The sequence below is a fragment of the Lotus japonicus genome, chromosome 5, assembly GCF_012489685.1.
Source record: "Lotus japonicus ecotype B-129 chromosome 5, LjGifu_v1.2".
In the NCBI taxonomy this organism is placed as follows: domain Eukaryota; kingdom Viridiplantae; phylum Streptophyta; class Magnoliopsida; order Fabales; family Fabaceae; genus Lotus; species Lotus japonicus.
Window position 1 is genome coordinate 58,268,304 of NC_080045.1, and position 23,174 is coordinate 58,291,477.

The 23,174-nt window shown below is 31.3% G+C and overlaps 2 protein-coding genes and 1 non-coding gene across 5 annotated transcripts; 2 read left to right on the plus strand and 1 right to left on the minus strand.

Moving 5' to 3' along the window:
- Positions 1-10,823: 10,823 nt before the first annotated feature.
- TRNAR-UCU (transfer RNA arginine (anticodon UCU)) lies at positions 10,824-10,896 on the minus strand. The gene has a single exon. It is a non-coding gene; the product is annotated as a tRNA-Arg (tRNA).
- A 1,933-nt stretch (positions 10,897-12,829) lies between these two features.
- LOC130718319 (protein indeterminate-domain 4, chloroplastic-like) lies at positions 12,830-17,673 on the plus strand. Of its 3 annotated transcripts, none has more exons than XM_057568895.1 (5): positions 12,830-12,902; positions 13,026-13,062; positions 13,198-13,370; positions 13,902-14,298; positions 16,277-17,673. In XM_057568895.1, exons 3-5 carry the CDS (start codon positions 13,214-13,216, stop codon positions 17,442-17,444), a joined length of 1,722 nt encoding a protein of 573 aa, XP_057424878.1. In that variant the 5' UTR covers positions 12,830-12,902; positions 13,026-13,062; positions 13,198-13,213; the 3' UTR covers positions 17,445-17,673. The 3 variants fall into 3 exon arrangements, with proteins under 3 accessions (XP_057424878.1, XP_057424877.1, XP_057424879.1); XM_057568894.1 differs by having other exon boundaries at positions 12,858-12,902; positions 13,193-13,370; XM_057568896.1 differs by lacking the exon at positions 12,830-12,902 and having other exon boundaries at positions 12,927-13,062.
- A 3,804-nt stretch (positions 17,674-21,477) lies between these two features.
- On the plus strand, positions 21,478-23,016 carry LOC130720973 (extensin-like). The gene is made up of 2 exons (XM_057571689.1): positions 21,478-22,209; positions 22,773-23,016. The coding sequence occupies exon 1, from the start codon at positions 21,490-21,492 to the stop codon at positions 22,201-22,203; it is 714 nt and encodes a 237-aa protein (XP_057427672.1). The 5' UTR covers positions 21,478-21,489; the 3' UTR covers positions 22,204-22,209; positions 22,773-23,016.
- Positions 23,017-23,174: the final 158 nt, after the last annotated feature.

Below are 23,174 nucleotides of genomic sequence, written 5' to 3' on the forward strand. Positions count from 1 at the left end.
TGTTTCTACACTGTCTATGGTAATAATGAGGTTAGAAGGAAAAAATCTAATAAGAGGGTTCTACACTTTAAGTATTAAAAAAAGTGTCTATGGTAACAACACTTCTAGCTATTAAAATCCGTAATATCAATATACCATGTTTTCAATATTAAAAAAAAATATTTGTTAAAGTTAGGGTATATTTCCCTATTAACTTATATATTTTAAAATTATGTTCATGAGATCGATATGTGATCTTACATGAAATTAAGTGGCAAAAATATCGAAATTTATAGAAATGTGTGTTGTGAAAAACAAATTTAAAGCATAGAAGTTAGTGTGGTGTAGGAAAGGATAGTTTGATCATTCAATATTACCACATCAATAAACCAAAGCAAGAGAGATGTGATCTTTGATGAGAGTGGGTGAGAAGTTAGAGTAGAAGAAGTTATCTTTGAAGTGGGTGGGAACTTAATAAATAGGAATGATAACCGTTTCGTAAGAGAATGACACGTGGCTTGAAATCTCCTAAATTCACTCTCGTAGCAGAATCGTTGTGGTGTTGACACGTGGCAAAATAATTCTTTGAGTGATTTTGCTTTATATTATACTAGCGTTTTTACCCCGTGCGTTGCACGGCGAATATTGATCTCATTATTTAGGCACATATTAATGAATTAATATATGAAAAAATGAGCACTCAACCAAACAAAATCACAATGAGTATCACACAACTTGCAAATTTTGATAAAACCTTCATATATATATATATATATATATATATATATATATATATATAATCTTAAATATTTTTAAAATTATGGAAAATATACTAAAATTAGATGAAAAATTGTTCCAGAGAGTTAACAAACGTGGTAAGAGTTAGAAGCCATAAGGGTGGAGGGGAATGAAGAGTCACATAAAAATTATTAGTTTTTACATGAATTATTTTTTATGTAAAATATTTTCCCCCGTGGAAGCTTTTTACCATGTGATCTAAAAATGCATAAGTATATGGTACTCATTTAAGAAAAAAGGTTTTAAAATCTGACTAAAAATTTGGCCCCAATTACTAATATTTAGTGCTCAATTTAAATGTCAAACTCAAATCTCGATTTTTTTACAATTTTTAAAAAAGAAAATGCATTAACTTAAATTGAATATTGACTCCTTAATCCGATGATTCTATAAATTATATTTATTTCTTAAAAAAGTAAAAGAAACCCAATTCATTATTATGAATGAACTGACAAATGATTTAGGGTGAAAAAAAAAGTATTTTGTGTCAAAGCAAAATAATTTAAAATCCATGTGAAAAAAAATTGGATCAAATTACTATTATTTAGTACTCATTTTAAATTTCAAACTCAAATCGCAAAATTATTTTTTACAACTTTGAAAATAATAAATGAATTAACTAATATTAAATATTCACTTCTTAATCTATGAGATCATTCCATTTTTTAATTTTTTTTCTAAAAAAAGTAAAAGAAACCTCAAGAAAAATCAAAATCTACTCACTAAAACAGAATTTACTTTTTTTCAATCATTCCACTCAGAAATTTCATTTGTCTCTAAGAACTTGTGAGATACCCGATTCACCAGTTAGATCTGAATACGAATAATGTTAGGAAAATAAGTAAGAATAGAATGTACCGAGCTCGGAGAGGGGCAGCTTCTTTTATAAGAGGATTAAAAAGAAACCTTGTAGCCCTATAAACATTTTGGAGGCTTATCTTACTTGATAAGGAAAAAAATAGAAAACGTTGTTGAGAAATTATAATTAGTTCACACAGTAAAATAGAAAAGGCTTTATCTTGCCATATTGCACAACAACCACAACATTTGTTGCATCACAAGATGCAAGATGACAAACAACTTCAGCAGCATATTTTCCCAAAAAAAGACATTCTACTTGAACCCTAATAGCCAAAGTTGGAAATTATTAATATAAGTATAAATAAATTTACAAATTAAAATTTGAAATTTAAAAGATCATGGAGTGTACCCATCTTGGTCAATTTCAATAGTTATCATTTTCTGTTTTGTACTATCTTTCTCAAACTCTTATTCACCACTTGTTCTAGTGACAATTCCGATTACATCTGCTCAAACAACTACAAACATTTAAGGAAAATAAAGAACTATATTTTAATAACCCAAGGGTTACAAAAGGGGAAAATACCTATAAGGAAAGATAAATCAAGGTCCTTTAACATTATGCCACAAAGCACAAAGCGGCACAAAAGAGTATGAGTTTAAGTTGATAGGCTTGTTAGAAACCAATCGTATAGCAGTATTTATATCAAAGTTGATCTTGAATGGATGAGAGGTTGATCGGAAATCACGACCGCTTTCACCAACACTGAAGAATGAGATCTGATATACGCGTCCTTCACTGGAATCGGTAAATAAGGATCTTCCTAACTGAACTGTGAATCTTAACACCCTGAAATTATATAAGTAAAGAAGATCAGAGATTGTCCAACAATAACAACACAAAATTAGAATTTTGTGGTTAGGAAAATAATTGCTATACCTTGTCATCGATAAGAACCATGTTCATCGAAAAGGGCAACTTAGAACCATATAAGCTAGGACTTAGTCATAATTGACTCACTTTTGCAACAATGGTCCAGGTCTCCTTGGAGGGATCGATCTGGACAGATCGTCGATTTTGGCAGTCATCAGAACAACGATTATTTCAAAACTTTGGAATTTTTGGTTAAGGGATGGAATGATGGAGGAGAAGAATCACATAAGGGAGTTTATATAGATGAAAACAATTAGGGTTTATGTGGTTTGTAGGTTTTTTTTTATAGGCAAATGTTAGTGGTTAGTTGTTAGTAAGTTAGAAAATCCCTTCAAAGTTCCCTTTCAGGATTCGAACCCTGGACCTTCCCCTCCCCACCCTTATGTTCCCTAGCTCTTACCACTTGAGCTAACCATCGGGACATGTGGTTTGTAGGTGAAAAAAGGATGGGGAATATGGCAAATTAATAACACATTAATTTTACTTTGACAAAAAAAGTCAGCATTTGTGACATTATTGGAAACTTCAAAAAAAATGCTGGTTGATTATGATTATAAGTCTAATTAAACGATTTTTAATTGGAAGGAAAAAAAAAATAGACACCAATATCCGTTTCCTAAAAAGGTTAGCAACTCTGTTTTTCAAAAAAGTTTGAATAATCATGACTTTAATGAGACTAGTGTTTTTTACCCGCGCGTTGCACGGAGAATTTATCTATTGTATTTAATACACCGATTAATATTTTAAATTATAAAATATTTAAGATGCTAAGAATGTAAGAACAATCATAATAAAGATGTAGATATTTAAAAAACACAAATTCAGACACTCAATTTTAGTGTTTTGTAAGCATACACTGAATTAACTAATATAAAGATTTTGAAAAACACAGAAGTTAATAAGCCAAAAGCTTTAAGTTTTGCATATGTGAGACATAAGTGAATTTTGTTTGTGAAGATGTATACTCGTGTTGCATAAAGGGTAATGCTTTTGTGTTTTAGATATGTAACAATACATAAATATATAATTATTGCTTAAATTATTAAAAATACAGTAAAACTATAGAAAAATGAATTATTATTTTTGTTAACTCGTACAAATTTTCATGTCAAATGTTCCTCCCGTGAGATCTCGTAACTCTGAACAATTTACTTAAATCATATATGAAATGTTATTTTCTTATTATGTTTGACATTAAAGCATTTCCAAAACATGTTCTTTCCCGTAGGAGCTTTTTGCCCTATAAATTGAACAAAATAAAATAAAAATAAACTATATTATTATGTAGAACATGTTTAATATGAAGTTACATTGTAAAATAGTGACATCTTATTAAAATTTATTTTTCTGTTAGTTTTACATGAATTTTCATGTAAAATGTCCATCCCCGTGGGAACTCTTAACCCTATAGTTTAACTTAAACCAAAATACACTATATATGTATTAATTTTTTCTAATCTCCGCACGACACATTTTAATCATCAAATTATCATGCCTTTATATTTATTTCCTTTTAAAACTTTCAAAAAGTTATGAAAAAAGTAATGACATTAAATTGATTTTTTGTTTACAACTCATAGGAATTAGATTTCGACCTATGAGTTCAAACAATCACTTTTTATCCGTGCGTTGCACGAAGAACTTTCTCTTGTGCTTAAGACATGTTCAATACCATACTTTAGCAAAATTTTCAAATACTAAAGGACATACTTAATGAGAGATATATAATGCTACATAATGCGTCCCTCTAATTTGATTTCCCTATATTTATAACTCATCTCGTCCTAGTACTAAGTAACTACTATAATAACATCTAACTAACCTTGCAGCCCCTGATTAATTTCCCCTTCTGTTACATCATGAGTTTAAAAATTTAAGTAAACACACTTTTCTTAGGTGATAAATAGAAAAAATATAGAAACAACCGCAGTCCGCAGCTAATGAGAAACTCTGCCAAATTCACCTAGCAACCATCAAATCTCTGTGTGTCCATGATAGCTTTGTGGACCCTCAACATCAGATCAACTCCCTTTTCCTGGAATTAACATTAAATAAAAATAAGACAAATTAAGAAAAAAATCAAGAAATAGATAACCTAAATCCTAATCAAATCTAAAATTTAAAAAGGTACTAACTAAATATAGATAAAACTATCAAAATCTAGCAAATCACAATAAAAACTCATAAAATCATGAATTAAATAAAAATCTGAAAATACCATAAAAATTAATTAATACTTTCAAAATAAATAAATAAAAAAGACCCAAGATAAAATCAAGAAATAAACAACCTAAATCTAATCAAATATAAAATTTAAAAGGTACTAATTAAAGATAGATAAAAACTAGGCTTAATTGCACTTTTGCTCCCTGATCTTTCACCTTTGTGCGATTTACCTCCCTCATCTTTAAAATGAGCGAATTCCCTCCCTCTTCTATTAATATGTGCGATTTAGGCACTTCCGTTAGTTAGCCGTCCAATTACTAACGGCGGTTGCTATTTTCACCCTCCCTTTTACTAACCACACCCCCATATCAGAAATAAAAATAAAAAAATAATAATAAAATGGAGGTAAATCGCACAAAGGTGAAAGATCAGGGGGCAAAAGTGCAATTAAGCAAAAAAATAAATGAAATAAATGAAATAAATTAAATACAATTAATAGAAAATAAAAAAAAACTGAAAAAAATATTTTTATAAAAATCAAAGAAAAAATAATAAAATAAATGAAATAAGTTAAATACAAATAATAGAAAATGAAAAAACATTTTTATAAAATAAAAAAAAAACTGAAAAAAATATTTTTATAAAAATCAAAGAAAAAAATGTTATTATAAAATCAAAGAAAATAAAATATTTTTTTTAATTGAAGATAGAAATTTAAAAATAAAATAAAAGAATAATTATTTTTAATTTAGTGTAGGTGGTGCAAATAGAAACAAATTCTTCTTTTATTTTATTTTTAAATTTCTATCTTCAATTAAAAAAAATAGGCTTAAATATGTTGGGGGCCCCTATAAAATAGGGGTCCTTTGGTTTAAGCCCCTACAAAATTTTTTCTTGGGAATAAGCCCCTAATGAGAAAATAATATATAGTGATAAGCCCCTGTCGTCAACTTCCGTTAAAAAATATATGAGTCAGCAAACGGAGCTGACGTGGACCTTTGCCACCTCATCAAGTGGGCCCACAAGCTGCTGACGTGGAAATGAGAAGAGAAATATGAAAATGCCAAATGTGGGATTTGAACCCAAGACCTAGAGCATAATGGGCAACATCCTTCCCACTAGGCTACAAGCTGCATCATTAGTATAAGTGCAAAATTTAATATATATCTTATTTAAACTGAAGCTGCTAATATTTCAACCAAAAATTTAAAAATGTCCTAAGCATGATTTGAACCCAAAACATAGAGGTTCATGGAGGAGGCTCTAACCACTAAGTCAATGCCTAATTTATGCATGTATTTTTAGCGCAAAACTAAATATATATTTAAAAACAAACTGATAATGCTAAATAAATTTGATGTGGTAGTTCTAAAAATTACATTTTTAGGCTCTTATACGCTCTTATATAATGTATCAATTGGAGTTCAAAAAAATATAATGTATCAATTTGAAACAAAATAAAATATTAAATGTAAATAGAAAAACATATTTACAAAACTTTAAAACGTAAAAAAGTTAAATCTTACAAATTTATTAGAGTTCATATATTGACTTCTTTTAAGTACTAATGAGTATATATACTGAAAGAACAAAATAATAGTTTTTTATGATTTAAGTGGGGTTGAATTCTTGTTCTTTTTTTTACATAATATATATATATATATTGTTGTGCGCATGAATAACAAAATGAGCCAGTGGCTCAATTGTAAGGACATTGAGTATGATCCTCCATGTATGGTGTTCGAATCCTGATTATGGTGTTTTTAAAAAAAATTGTCAGTTTAAATGAGATATATATCAAATTTTGCACTTGTATTAAAGATGCAGCTTGTAGCCTAGTGGGAAGGATGTTGCCCATTATGCTCTAGGTCTTGGGTTCAAATCCCACATTTGACATTTTCATATTTCTCTTCTCATTTCCATGTCAACAGCTTGTGGGCCCACTTGATGAGGTGGCAAAGGTCCACGTCAGCTCCGTTTGTTGACTCATATATTTTTTAACGGAAGTTGACGGCAGGGGCTTATCACTATATATTATTTTCTCATTAGGGGCTTATTCCCAAGAAAAAATTTTGTAGGGGCTTAAACCAAAGGACCCCTATTTTATAGGGGCCTCCAACATATTTAAGCCAAAAAAATATGTTATTTTCTTTGATTTTATAAAAATATTTTTTTCTTTGATTTTTATAAAAAAAAATTCAGTTTTTTCTTTGATTTTATAAAAATATTTTTTCATTTTCTATTAATTGTATTTAACTTATTTCATTTATTTTATTATTTTTCTTTGATTTTTATAAAAATATTTTTTCAGTTTTTTTTAATTTATATTTTTTTTATTTTCTATTAATTTTATTTAATTTATTTCGTTTATTTTTTATTTTTTTATTTTTATTTCTGATAAGGGGGTGTGGTTAGTAAAAGGGGGGGTGAAAATAGCAACCACCGTTAGCAATTGGACGGCTAACTAACGGAAGGGCCTAAATCACACATATTAATAGAAGAGGGAGGGAATTCGCTCATTTTAAAGATGAGGGAGGTAAATCGCACAAAGATGAAAGATCAGGGAGCAAAAGTGCAATTAAGCCTAAAAACTAACAAAATCTAGCAAATCACACTAAAAACTCATAAAATACTGAATTAAATAAAAATCCGAAAATTCAATGAAAATATCATAAAAATTAATTAATACTCTAAAAATAAATCTAAAATAAAATAAAAGCCCCACAGATAAAATCAAGAAATAAACAACCTAAATCCTAATCAAATCTAAAATTTAAAAAGGTGCTAATTAAGGATAGATAAAAACTACCAAAATCTAGCAAATAAAAAATAAAAATTCATAAAATCCTAAATTAAATAAAAATATGAAAATTCAATAAAAATTAATTAATAATCTAAAAATAAAATAAAAAACTCACAACATAAGAGAAAAACAAACATAAATTTTTCCTTTAGATTCAATACAAAATTGTTGGATGAAAAATTAACTTTAATTTTTTGTTTGAATTAAAAAAAATTGAAAGTTAAATTTTTTTTGAATTTAAAATTATTGTTCATAGGGAAATAAAGCATTCAATGTGTTGAAGAAAACGCGGTAAGAATGCAAGAAAAATATCATAAAATCATCCAAAAACACAACAATATGGTTGATATTTCATCTATGTTCTACCAAATAACAACATCGGTATTCTACATTAAGTCTAAGCCTACAATCTGAATCAGACACCCATCATATAGTAGGACATATGTTACCTTAGCACCCATAATTACTAACTCAACACTTTGCACACTGTTTATAGAAGATGCATATAAAGGAACAGACAATCAATCAATATAAATGGCCAGAAACATAGAAAAAAATGACTATAAATGGATCTCAAAACTTTCAGATGAATGATAAGTATCCTTCATCCCCCAGCATAAGAATCAATAATAACAATTCCAATAGGAACGGAAAGATCATATCTTTGCTACACAAATGTTAGACAATTGGACATATGAAAACATGAGACAAACAACGAAATTAAGCTATCAACTATATATTCTTCTTCTTATGCATCAAACTTTCAAATTAACTTCATTGAGAAACTAACAATATAGACTTTTTCTACTTGATAATCATGTTATTCTTTGAGAAGCATATAAGGAGTGATAAGTTTTTCTTTTTAGATACTACAGTCAAACAAATAGGGGAATGAAAAAAGGGAAACATATAAGCATAACCTTTCTCTCTCGCTCTGAAATTAGCTTCTCAAAATCGAGAAACCCAAATCAAATTCTCTCTCACATGTGCTAAGGAGATTACTACTTTTAAGGCATGACATGAATCTAAAAACTAAATAGTAAATGTCATGTAAACTTCAAACCTTTCAATGATAGCATCCCATGCTCCTTCTTATAGATATCCCCATCAACCTTGACCTGTCTTTGAGCTATCAAAAAAAATTGAAAATAGGAAGAGAAAATTAATGATATCACTTTCCAGAACCATAAATCTAAAAAAAGGGAAAAAGTAATAAATGATGAGAATCCATACATCAATTTTTCCATCATAGATCGTAGCACCAACTTGAGCAATATCGTGAGTCTCAAAGGTAATCACACCGCTCTGCCATGGGATTAACCCCGTCATTACGAATACTTTCTTCAACCTACAAATCAAGGAGAAAAAATCACAAATGTTATTTAACCCAAAAGTCCTGAAAATGAATAGAAGCCAAAGATATATAAGGAATGTGTTGAATATCTGTTAAGATTTAGTATATTATTAATCTAACAAAGAGATAAAAAGAAACTAAATCTATCTAAACCTATCTCTATTTAAATAGATATTATCTCTATTTAAAAAAATCAATAAAAGTACCATAAAAATTAATTAATACTCTAAAAATAAATCAAAAATAAATTAAGATAAAATCAAGAAATAAACAACCTAAATCCTAATCAAATCTAAAATTTAAAAAGGTAATAAATAAAGATAGATAAAAACTACAAAAATCTAGCAAATCATAATAAAAACTCATAAAATCCTGAATTAATAAAAAATCCGAAAATTCAATAAAAATTAATTAATACTCTAAAAATAAATTATAAGATTAATTAATATAAAATCATGAAATAAACAACCTAAATCCTAATCAAATCTAAAATTTAAAAAGGTACTAAATAAATATAGATAAAAACTATCAAAATCTAACAAATCACAATAAAAACTCATAAAATCATAAATTAATTAAAAATCCGAAAATTCAATAAAAATAAATTAATACTCTAAAAATAAAAAATAAATAAGTTAAGATAAAATCAAGAAATAAACAACCTAAATCCTAATCAAATCTAAAATTTAAAAATGTATTTTTTTTATGAGAATTAACCTGAGAATGACACGTGGGTTTTATTTTATGAGAATTAACGTGAGAACGACACGTCACTGAGAATTAACGTGAGAATGACACGTCACTAAATCAGTCTGAGGGAAGTTCTTCTTTTCTAATATATATTGATATTGATATTGATATGCCGAATTAAAAACACATTATTGAAAAATTCAAAAAAGTCAGCATTTGTCTAATTATTGGAAAATTAAAAAAAATGTTGGTTGATTATAAATATAATTATAATTAAACGGTTTTTTAAAAAAGGTCAGCAAGACCCATTTTAAAAAAAAGTATGAATAAACATGATTTTAATGAGATAAAAAGTCACCTGAGATCCGTTTTGTTTCCTATAATAAAAATGAATGGTCATAATTGCAATAAATATTTGACTATGATAAAGAATGTGTGCTGACTTTTTTATGAATTAATTGGCAATTTTAAATAAAAATTAAACAAAATTAAATGGGATATTTAATGATTATTATTTAGCTATTCATGGATGTGGCACAAACCCAAATTAAAGGAGAAATTATCGCGTATTAAATTTTCTCATGTTGACAAAGTTAATAAAATTTGAATTTGAATCTTAATCGTTTTTAAACACATTAATTGATGATTTGAATGATTATTTCATAGGTAGTGGGGATGACTTTTGTTAGCATTAATTAAGAGTTTAAAAAAATCTAATTAACTAAATTTCAGCACCAATGGATTGAAAAATAAAATAAAATCAGCGGTTAATGAGATTTTTAATGATGAACGAATAGGTTGTCAATGATGGGCTGAATACCAAAATCAAGGAAAAATGGGCTATCTATAAATTGATCCAAATGAATTAGAGATTAACACTTGTCAGCTAATGAGAGGGGGTGGGTGAAAGTGAACCATGAAATGCCAACTCATCTAAGTGGGTCTCACAGAGTTATTCTTTTCTAAAGTATATAGATATAGATATAGATTTTATAATGTATAAACTAAGGTGAAATACTTTTCAATTAATTAAACTAGCTAAAAAATTTCCCCAAAAACACACGGAATGCAGTATTAGCTCAAGTTTAAGACTTTAAGTCCATATTGCAGTTTTTACATTAATGGCAATTAATTCAATCAGTACATTTTTACCTTATTGAGTATAGTTTACTGGTAATGACATGATAGCAATAAATAGAAATATTTACACAAAAGATAATACATATATTTTTAAAAACATATTTGATTAGAATATTATAGGATTCAAATGAAAATTTGATTACAAAAAAAGTTAAAAGCACGCCCAGTGGGACTCGAACCCACAATCGCTTGATTAGAAGTCAAGCGCCTTATCCATTAGGCCATGGGCGCTGTTGATAACATTATTGAAACGTTTATATTTATTGATTTTGTATGCGAACGGATATTGCAAATTTTACAATTATTGATTCATTTCAGGCTTAATATTTTGGCTGCGGTTTGGAATGTTTATTATAAAATATTTTTTCATTTCCTACTTGAAAATTAATTTCCGTTGCACAAAAATAATTCTTAGTTGAAAAAAAAAACCACACCTTACATTACCTACCCCTAAACACACTATTGACATACTTTAGTCTGTAACACAATTCGACAACAAGACGTCATTTTGTTGGTTTAGATATATCGTACTCCATCTTTTCAAATAAACCAAGATTCAATTGTAACAAGTTGTAACAAATTTTCGCATATACATAAAATTGTTATGGTACATATGTCATTCAATAGTATGCACTCGAATAATAGGATTACAAAACATAAAAAAGTGCTAAACAAAGCAGCTAATAAATTGATAGGATCAAAACAAGGATGGCAATTAAACTTGATGGATTAGACTTTTATTGATCAACCTTTATATATTCTAGTGAATCAAACACGCACCATGCTTAAGAATATGACTCATGCATCTACACCGGCCAGCTTAATCTTACTTCATTGATTGCTCACATGAGTAAATAGTTATAACTCTCATTCCTAAATATTGATCTCTCGGATAAATAGCAAAGATTGTTATCTTAAAGCTTTGATGTTCTAATGACTAACAAATCTAACTTTATTCTTAGCAATTAGATTCGATAGATGATTAACTTTATTTCGGACTCAAAACATTATATCTCTCGTTCACAAGTTGAATCTAGCAAAGTGTTATAGGTGATCAACCTAAAATATAGCATGAAGAATAAGAGAAATTAACTATATCTAACAACTATATGTATTAGAACTAAATCACAGAGAATACATAAGCAATGTCAAACAACTATATCTAATCTTATCATTGACGGAAATTAACTATCCATTTTCATGGAAATCTTTACAAATAAAGAAGGAAACTAGGACGAATCGAAGCTGTCAAGGTGTCCTGACATCGAATCTAGCCTCCAAGCTTCCTTCTCCATGTTACACCTCTCCTTGTACTTTTAAGAGCCTAAGATCCAAGACGAACAAAGCTCTTAAGTTCTATCAATTGCTTTGTTTTTCCCTTTCAAAGAAGCCTCTAGCCACCTTAATCTCACAAAGCGCGTGAAAACTTGCTTAATGAGTAGGTAATTTCTTCAAGGATGGGAAACATTTGCTCGCTCAGCGAGTTGTCTGTTTCAAAAACTTCATTCCACATTGCCTCGGATTCGTTGAGCGAGAGAAATCCCGTTGGTCCATAGTTAATTTACCGATCCAACTGTTCATAATGAATTTCCAGATGTTATGACCCTTATATATATATCCAAATTTTTCGCTCGATCTAACTGTAAATGAATACGGTATTGCAATTTATCTTAGACAACTTTGAACTTGAGGAATAAAAAAGTTGGAATTAGAATTGAAATTAACATAAATCTAAAAATTTACTAAGCTACTTGGTTAAAATAATGTATAATTGAACCATCAGTCACAAAAGTGCTAAGAATAATATGGAGGAAGATGTGAACTGAAAAATGATAAAGGAAAGAATTTGTGTGGCTGTTGGTAATAAGATACAGAATAAGAGAAGGAGAGATAAGGAGAGGGAGAGGCCTATTGGGGTCGGTGGCCCCAAACCATCATCTGCTAAGGACACAGTATAGCCTGTGCAAGAGCAGCACATAATAGTGACATAAATTACCTCACTATCACTTTGGTTACAATTTTACCACCCCTTAATTAATTTTACATTACAAAATGCACTAAAGATAGCTAGAGGGGAAAATATCAAAAACAAAGAAAATAAAATATATGACAATGGGTGGACAAGCATATCATTTGGTATATTATTTTTATTTATATATATCTAGATGACACCAAATTAGTGAAGAAGAGTTGCTAAGTTTTATGCAGAAGAAAACAATAGCCAGGAAGATTAGTAGGTATGCTGAGTGAAATGTTTTCTTCTCTTCGTCTCTTTATTGCTTCTGTCTCCCTAAGATACTTCCTTTCTTGGTGTCTTTTGGATTTTAATTCTTGAGCTTTTTGTTTTTGTTTTTTGACAGACAACAAAAAAGCAAGGAAAAATTTAGCATATTTCAGGTCCTTCTTACTTCATTAATTTTCTTGTGGTTTTTCCCTCCCTCCTTTTGTTAAGAGACAAGGAAACATGCAATTGAATTTTCCCTTTAGCAGAAGGATTCAAACATTTGATGATAAGTTTCACTTTTAGTTCAGATTTGCAAAAACAGCTATGGCGGCGGCTTCCTCATCATCTTCACCATTCTTTGGAATCAGAGAAGAAAATTCAAGTCAGATTACACATCTTCATCAATCCCCCACAGCTGCTTCCTCAGCCGCTCTCACCACCATGCCTCAGAAGAAACGGAGGAATCAACCCGGAACACCAAGCAAGTACCTTAAGATGAATTTCATTACTTAAAACACACACACACACACACACAAATACAAACACCCTTTTCCATTATCTGTTGGTATACCTTCTCATTTCTCAAGTACAAAACACAAGGAAACCCTAAATCATGAATATGAGTTAGTGCTCTCTATTTCTTTGATTAACTGAAAAGAAGTTACTATGGTTGAGGTACATGCTTTCCTCCAAGTTTCTCATAAGCATGAGATGAGACTTCTTGTTATAATTTTTTAATGTTTTTTGTTTTTACTTTTTTTCTACTACTACTCAAATGCATATATGGCTTTCAAAAGGATTAAAAAAAAAACTTAGTTCTTCAATTCTTGTGTATGTTCAAATTCAACAGGCAATTGAAGCATAGAATTTTCTTTTCCTTCAAAAGAAAAGAAATTTTATTCATCCAAAACTTTCTGAGAACATTTCTATTTGATTAAGATATATAGCCAAAACTCCCACCATAGAATTTTCTAAAATTTGTTGTTTGGCATTATTTTTTTGGTGCAAAAAGGTCCAGATGCAGAAGTGATAGCATTGTCTCCCAAGACCCTAATGGCAACAAACAGGTTCATATGTGAGGTGTGCAATAAGGGGTTCCAAAGGGAGCAAAACCTACAGCTTCACAGAAGAGGACACAACCTGCCTTGGAAGCTAAAGCAGAAATCTAACAAAGAGCCAAGGAGAAAGGTTTATTTGTGTCCTGAGCCCACATGTGTCCATCATGACCCTTCAAGAGCTTTAGGGGACCTCACTGGGATCAAGAAGCACTACTCTCGCAAGCATGGTGAGAAGAAGTGGAAGTGTGAAAAGTGCTCTAAGAAGTATGCTGTTCAGTCAGATTGGAAAGCACATTCTAAGACTTGTGGCACTAGAGAATATAGATGTGATTGTGGCACCCTCTTCTCAAGGTAACAACAACAACCCAGTTACTCTTAATTACTTAGTCTTGCCTACATGAAACTTTATACACATGATCAATGTCAGTCATAAATTAATTAAAATTGAAGAGTTTCCAACCTACACTAACAGTATGTTTGGATTAGCTTTTCTTTTATTATAACAAATTTTGAAAATCATTAGAAGCTATTCAGAAAAGTTTCTGCCATAATTGATTCTGACATCAGAATCAATTATAAAATATTTTCCGACCTGCACTAATAGCATGTTCAAATCAGCTTTTTTTTTTCCAAAATTAATTCTAACACCCCAAAAACTACTTAAATAAGTTTTTCTTTAGATTAAATAAGTTTTTCTTTAGAATTGATTCTGACTAGCTTTAGAATCAATTGTAAAATAATTTTCAAACATGGTAACTCATTTATGAAAAATTAGGGTTTCTTATTGTGTGGTATATTTGATTATTTTACACAAAATAAAAGATTTGATAGCTTGGAGTTTTTTCATTAATTATAACCATCTATCAAAGTGAAATATGTGAATTCAATCTGATAATTAATAAATTAATTGATCAGGGGATATAGTAAGGGGATTCTAGTGTTGCAGCTGAAAGTTATATATACTCAAAAACAAAATTGAGTAAAACATGAACAAGAGCTTTCTCCATTTCCTTGTTAGTTTGTGTATGGGTGTTAGTGGAGGTTATATGACAGGAGAATGCTCGCACGTGAAGTACACACTATTCAAATAGAGTACTACAAAAAAAAATTGAAATGTTTTTTGAGAATGAAGGGAAAAAACAAGCAAGTTGAACTTTGGTTATAGGAAACAGTGCCCACATCCATATTATCCACATTCACGTGTAGTTAAGCAGCATTGTAAGAAGGGGGCACAGGCACAGTGACACTCACTGGGTTTGTTCTCACATGATGAGTTGGATGCTGGGTTTTTGTTCTCTTTCGTCTTGGCTTCTTGTAACTTAAAAAAAAATATATAATTTTAATTTCTCATCATTAATGTGCCAAATATTATGTCACGTACATTTCTCACATATATTCTGAAAATTAAATGTAGCAATTCTTTGATGGTACGCATGTCTTCAAATGAATTCTCTAGGTAGAAAATTGACAAGTATTGAGGTAGAGTGCATTTATTGAGCTGGCCCCATGTTGTGGTATTTGATTATTGACTTTCATCAAAGTTGCAAATAATTCTCTCTTTTATTGATCAAAGACAGAACTCAAAGTGGCAGTGTGATTTGGATTTCTTGGTTTGTATCATATTTTGGCATAATCCCGGGACCCTCTTCTTCTGTTGTAGAGTTTTTTCCCCTTAATTTCAAAATAGTATTGGTTCCAATTGCAAAGAAATTTAAAAAAATCCCCTTAAATTAAATCAACCTCCACTTTTTTTTATAATTATTTTTTGCATGTAGCTACTCGTTGGATTTGGTTGGTTATAATTGATGTATCTAGAACAATTGTACATTTCCAAAATTCGTTAGGTTGGACATTCGTTAGGTTACCTATATTCATCATCGAAATAAATGAATGGCTTTCTTTTAGAATTTTAGGTGATGGTGTAATAGCATAGTCGTTTGTTAATGAGGAAAATATAACTACCCTATTCTCTTAGTAAACTCTAAATGCCACATGCATGTAATAATAGTTTAGGCCTTAACTGTCAAAAAAAAAAAGTTTAGGCTTAGTTTATACTTGGCCTGATAAATTCAGCTTTCTATTGATCCCCTAGTGCTAATTTATAGAACTACAATTGACCTTTGTAAGATCTTGAATGACGAATGACATAAAATATACTTTGGATTTAGATTCGCTCTCGCCTCTCCCAGCCCTTTCCAATCAACGAATTAGCATAATTTCTTTAGTTTTATAAGTTGTTTAATGTTTGAATTAATCTTATTCATTGATTATAGAAATCGAAATACATGTACTAATGTTAATTTCTTTGATTTTTTTTATATTTTTGCAGGCGTGATAGTTTCATCACTCATAGGGCCTTCTGTGATGCCCTAGCACAAGAAAGTGCAAGACTCCCAAATGGCTTAACTCCTTTGGGGACTAATTTGTATGGCACCCCCACAAATCACATGACCTTAGGCCTCTCACAAATTGGCACCCAAATTTCTCAGCAGCTTCAAAATCACAACCAAAATGCCACTAACAACAACACCTTGCGCCTTACCGGTGCCGCAAAGTTCGAGCATTTAATCCCATCTCTAAACCAATCCTCATCATTTGGAGTACAACACTCACCACAGCAATCAATCCCTTCCTCAGCTTTCTTCATGACTGAACCAAATCAAACATTTGATCAAGAACCACACCAAGGACCATTTTCAAACAAGAACCTAAATGGTTTGATGCAACTTCCTGATCTTCAAGGCAACAACAACACCAACTCAAATTCTCCTTCTAATCTCTTCAACCTCAGCTTCTTTCCAAATAGCACCATGATGGATCAATTCAACAATCACCAAGGAACAACATCACTCTATATGAACAACAACAACAACAACCCTATCATCAGTGATCATCATCAAGTTGGTAACTCTGGCTTGTCTTCTTCACTCTTTGGAAACTCATTGCAACATGAAAACATGTCATCTCCTCACATGTCAGCCACTGCATTGCTTCAGAAAGCTGCTCAAATGGGTTCAACCGCCACAACCACCAAGGGTGCAGGTGGTTCTTCTATACTAATTAGAGGAATGAGTACTAGCTCATCAACCTATAATAATAATGATTCCAGATCTGACACTGAAAGGGACCTTGTATCTGATAACAACATTGCCACTTTTGGAAGTGACCAAAGAAGAGGGGAGGGTGTGAATGTGATAATGAGAACAAACATGGAAAATGACCGCCGCAATCTTCACGGATTGATGATCAACTCTATTACCAACGGGAACAACACATCCATATTTGGTAACATGCAAGGGAATGAAAAGTTGCCACAAAATCTTGATTTGAGTTTTGGAGGTTCTGACAAGTTGACGTTGGATTTTCTGGGTGTTGGAGGAATGATGAGAAACATCAATAGTGGTGGTGAACATCAACAACAACGTGTGATGGATCCTCATGACCTAAAATCAGCACAGTCAACTCAGCTACATTTTGGAAGCTCAACTATGCAATGAGGAATTGCAAGATAAGGGAGAGAGGAAGAAAGGAAATTAATGTTACGTATGAACTTGTTTAGTTTTAATTATTATCTTTTTCTCAGAAGAAGTGTAATTGGTATGTTAGGGTTTCAGTTCTAGAAATTGCAAACATTTTGTATTTTTGTTGAACTAGTCGCATTCCCTTTCCCTCCATCTCTCTTTGACAGTGATAGACATCTACTAATAGATTTACTGTTTTATTGAATTTCATGACGGTAAATTAAAGCTTATGGTAAAGTCAGCTGGTTGTGTACAAAAAACGAGGATGCTCTCAGAATCTTCATAAATTTGCTACATTCCAATGGAAGCGACAAAGCCTGATTACTGTCCAATTTCAACCTTATTTTTTTATACGACATGTAATACTAACTAAAGCAACACAAACTTAAAAATAAAGTAAGAAATAATTGTCTACCTAATGCCTCATTTTTAAAGATTAAAATAGTATATCTATAAAAAAAAAGATTAAAATGGTATTGAAAGAGATCCCACGAGTTATATTAAATGTCACATTGTACAATCCTAACAAATATAATAATTGAATATAAAATATTGTCATGGAATGGATGTTGGTCATAATGATTAAAAGTTGTTGTTTGAATTTATGGTGACAAAAATTCAATTATTAGGAAATACATTTTTGAGGAGACAATTGACTACTGCGTCAAACAAATTAAAGAAATTAACCCGTGATTAAAATATATATATTGTTTATGTGAACCGACAATGTATTTTTATAAGTGCAAAACTAATATGATTAATTCGTGGTTACATCAGCCTTTATTTAATTATATAGATTTTTTTACTAACTCCATGATACCATACAACTTGAGAGACACTACATAATTCTATTGTGCGCTTTCTGCTGACATTCTTTTACTTAAAAAAAAAGTACTACCTGCATCTATAGCTTTTCATTTTTTTGGTATTCCAAGACCATATGTTGACTTCCTTCGAAAACTGTATCCTCCTAGAATCTATATATATTCTCTCTCTTGATGATGAATTACTTGCATTGCATGGTAACATGCACTTTTGTTGCTGGATACAGGGTTAGGTCTCACGTCGTTATACTAATTTGGTGGAAGATTTTACAGAGTAATTAAATGAAGGTGTGGTGGTTTTACCATATACAGTGCTCAGAATGCAACAGAAACAGTAGTCTCTGCAAATGTTCGTTATTGCAATTATTAGTAAATGTTCTGCGACATTTTTGTCCTACTTCATGTCATTTGCTTCCTCATGTGGGAATCACTGGTCCGTGACCTTCAAAGACAGTCATTTTATTCAGAAATCTCATTTTTCTATTTTTTAATAATTTCTTTGAAGTAACTCAAATAATTCATTCAATGTTAATATGGTTAATTATATTCGAATAATTTATCGTTTTTCACTGTTAGTTATAAATTAGACGGGCATAAACTCTAAATAAGTTATTGAGAATTAGTCAGTTCTTCGAAAAAACATCTATAATGGAGAGTTTTGTCAAGAAGCTTGCTTGAGCTAGAATGAAAAAGAATGTATAGAATGCTCTATGTGTAAGTTGCGTTTGAGGCATCAATGATATTTACTTCATCTTTCAAAATAAAAAGTCTCGGAGATAACTCAGAATTAATATAAAGGGGAGGAGAAGTAATTTTTTTTGGTCGAAAATAGAGGTAGAAAATAGAGGGGTATATCATCTTCGTTTGAATAGGTGAGAGGCCCAACATTTTGCATTCCTCTAAAGATGTGTACCGGCCCAACTCAACGAGGCTTTATTAATTGATTACGTTGGAGGGGATATGTATAGATCGTCAATTCAATATAACACTATTGGATTTATCTTTTAGAGGCATGTGCATGGCGCGAATGTAAATTAAATCATGGGCTAGGCCCATCTTTTAATTCAAATAATAATGAGTTGTTAGACTCTAGTTTTTCACCTCCATCTTAACAAATATGAGGAAAATTGAGAGAAATAAATGATATGATCATATGCGATATAATAAAAAATACATAAAGATAAAAAAAAAATGTGAAAATGAGATCGATGAGAGAAAATGAGGTGTGTAATCATAATTGTACCTTTCTTGTATGTTTCTCCCGGTTTTTTAACCATACAAAGATATAAAATATCATTCCACATTTAGCTCTCCAAAGCCAAAACTTTCATAAACTCTAGACTAATGCCCTGCCTCCTAACCTACGTATTATCACAACTTCCCTTCTTGTGGGGGTGCATATCAAACATTCTCCAAATCCTCTTAAAAAAGCAAATAAAACGACAGGTTTCCTCCCATCATTGCTCATCAAAGCCCAATCAAATCTGTATAAGTGGTTAATAAAATATTAAGAAAATATTATATAAAAGGGATTAAAAACTATAACCGTCCCTGAACTTTGAGCGAGTTTTGAAAACCGTCCCTCGCCGGAAAATTATTTGAAAAGCATCCTCAGACGAAGAACACGAAGAACACCGAGGCTGAGACCAAGAACTGGGAAGGAAGCTTGTGAGAATTTTTCTCAATCCTTCTCGTTTAACCGTTGAAAGTTAGGGTTTTTATCGTTGAGAGGGTGTTGAATACAAATTGCGAGCAGCATGTGTTGTTGTTGGATTTGCGAGTTGTGTGTTGTTGTTGTTGGTTTCTAATTTGGAGTTGAATCGGATTGTTTCTACCTTGTTTCTATTTTAGGGTTTTGTTTGTTCGAATTGACAGTGTGCGATTTGGGTTTAGTGATGCTTGAAACTTGAAATTTGCTTGAAATTATGCATGCTTGTTCATCACCATATGTTGCTTGTTCATGACATGTGTTGCTATGCATTTTGTAGGATGAGTTGAAATTATTTTCAATAGTCTGAGGATGGTTTTCAGATATTTTTTCGGCGAGGGACGGTTTTCAAAACTCGCTCAAAGTGCAGGGACGATTATATGTTTTAACCCAATTGACGTGGACAACCACGTAAGGAGCTGGCCGGACCTGAGGCGGCCAGAGGGATGAGTTGAAATTATTTTCAATAGTCTGAGGATGGTTTTCAGATAATTTTCCGGCGAGGGACGGTTTTCAAAACTCGCTCAAAATACAGGGACGATTATAGATTTTAACTCTATATAAAAGTTATACTTCTTTCACCTAACTGTTTAAGATTTTGTAAAATTTGTTGATGGATGATGCTTCAATTAAAAGCTTTTAATCTGCAGAAATATTCCTCACAGCCAAAGTAATTAAATCATGGGTTTTCAATTTTAGATAAAGAAAATTAAATAAATTGAAGGCTGTGCATGTCTTGCCTCGGCTATTTTATTATTTACTTTCCTAGCTTGCGGCGTCTATCAAATCCAAAGAGTAATAATTAATTCAAAGGGTGATATTGAGTACATCGCAACCTTTCCAAAATGCCTCGGGTCAATTGCTCAATGTTAATATAACAATTAACAAAGAGTAATTAGAAGTTCAAAAAAAAAAAAGAGTAATTAGTTTAAAAAAAAAACAAAGAGTAATTATTCTAAAGGGGAAAATTAACAATGTGTAATTGAAAAGATGATACTTATATGATTGTGTTAAAAAATTGATTCAATCATAAATCATGTTTCACAATTAATAATTAGTACATATTTGCAAAAATTAATTTATAAATAAGTTTTTTAACTTATTATGATCTATTGTAACCAAAAAAACTTATTATGATTTATAATTTTCTTAGTTTGCGGTAAACAAAGTCTCAAAAGAGAAATTAACTCTAGTCATCGAGATGTTTGGCTGAAGTTAAAAAAAGTTATGATATGATCATACTTCACTTTCTCTTTTATTTCATTTTCACATCATTTCATTTTTAATATCTCTTATGTTCCGACCATATCATCTATCATTCGCTAATTATCTCTCTTTTCTTCCTATATCTCCAATATGTGAAAAGGTCGAAGTTTGAACAAAACATTTTTATAAGTTAATTGGTAATTAACGAAACATGTACGCACTATAAAATGGGACTTAATTACACTAGCTTTGTTAAGAGTATAAAAAAAACTCCCTTCAAAAAATGAGGTCTCTAATGGCTTCTTCCATTTCAATCTCTCTTGCATTAATGGCCGTAATGATATTCAGTTTCACATCTGAAATTTCAGCAAACTCTCCTCCAATTCCACCTTACTCCTACAATTCTCCACCATCACCAGTTCACTCACCACCTCCTCCAAAGTACCATTATCCATCTCCACCACCCCCACCTTACAAGAAGTCTTACCACTCTCCTCCTTCACCACTTCACACTCCCCCTCCCCCTCACGCTGCAGTTTTCCACGCTCCTCCACCACCTATTCACACGTACCCTCCTCCCGCCCCAATTCACCATTCTCCTCCTCTACCGGCGGTTCCAATAATTCACTATTCGCCGCCTCCACCACTTCACACTTCACCTTACCCTCACCTTGCAGTTTACCACTCTCCTCCACCACCTCTTCACCCTTCCCCTCCTCACATTCCTCCCCCAATTCACCATTCTCCTCCTCCACCACCACTTCATCCTTCCCCTCCTCACATTCGTCCCCCAACTCACCATTCTCCTCCTCCACCAATTCCAATTCACCACTCTCCGCCTCCACCAGTTCACACTTACCCTCCTCCCCCAATTCTCCATTCTCCGCCTCCACCAATTCACACTTACCCTACCCAAACTCGTCACCCAGTTTATGGTTCGCCACGTCCTTTGCGCCCCTACTATCAATCATCACCTCCTCCACCATTCTTCCACTAGATATCGGTACATTTTGCATGCTCACGTACACCACTTACCACTTGATAATCTTCACATATACAATTACATGTTAAAAATTTAATATACAACTATTTGAGTGTATCTTTTACTCAATTAATTCTATAAAATTATTGTTGATCATCACACTACAATTAATATTTTCAGTACAAAGTTTCTCATCTAGTGCACTTCTATTCTCACGTACTAACAACTATCTTGAATATATATAAGCACATTTAATTGATAAGTGTAATTCGTTATTTAAAATCAAACTTTTGTGTAGTGTATATAATTTTCATTGAATTCAATGTTGACCGAGGTTGCGCTCAACACTAACACAAATTTGTTTCTACATTTATGCTTTAAAATTCTGTAAAATTAGGTTTAGGTTGATGCAGACCAAAACAATTTTATGTAATTATGAAGCGTTCTTGTATAATAGTTTTTTTTTTTAATAGTATAGTATGCAACACTTGTAAAATCTTTCTTTTTTGTTGGATTTGTTCAAGGGATCAGACATGGGCTAATAGATGATTATACGTACATTTAATTATTTTTCATTTTCATAGGATCTAAGCCCGCAGAAGCCATGGACGGAAGAGCGCATCATCAGAAGCATACATAGAAGAAAATTGGGAACTTGTTTCCTTTGATTATCGTTTAGAGGACTGTGTGTTTTTCATTTACTTAATTGTACTGTGTTTTTCATTTAAATGCATTGTGTTTTTATTGTACTGGAGTTGTGAGGTACATGTGTCCTCGATGTACTTGCAGTCGCTTGCGTGCACTGTAATTTTCGAAGTAAATAAAATATCTGTTTGCATACTTGACGAGCAAATCTAGCTATTACTATCAAGTATCAACTATCAACGCAATTAAAAGGAAAGTCCAATTAGGTGTTCCATTCTCCTATAATGATCCCCGAATGATAGTTCATATGGTAAAAACTAGGGATATAAGAGTTTGGGTGA

What these genes read in the sequence shown, in the direction of transcription:
- LOC130718319 (XM_057568894.1), top strand. Translation starts at nt 12,868, where the DNA reads ATGCAGAAGAAAACAATAGCCAGGAAGATTAGTAG. An exon ending in AAAAATTTAGCATATTTCAG is followed by an intron (nt 13,063 to 13,192) that starts GTCCTTCTTACT and finishes TTTCACTTTTAG; the next exon opens with TTCAGATTTGCAAAAACAGC. An exon ending in GAATCAACCCGGAACACCAA is followed by an intron (nt 13,371 to 13,901) that starts GCAAGTACCTTA and finishes TGGTGCAAAAAG; the next exon opens with GTCCAGATGCAGAAGTGATA.
- LOC130720973 (XM_057571689.1), top strand. Translation starts at nt 21,490, where the DNA reads ATGAGGTCTCTAATGGCTTCTTCCATTTCAATCTCTCTTGCATTAATG.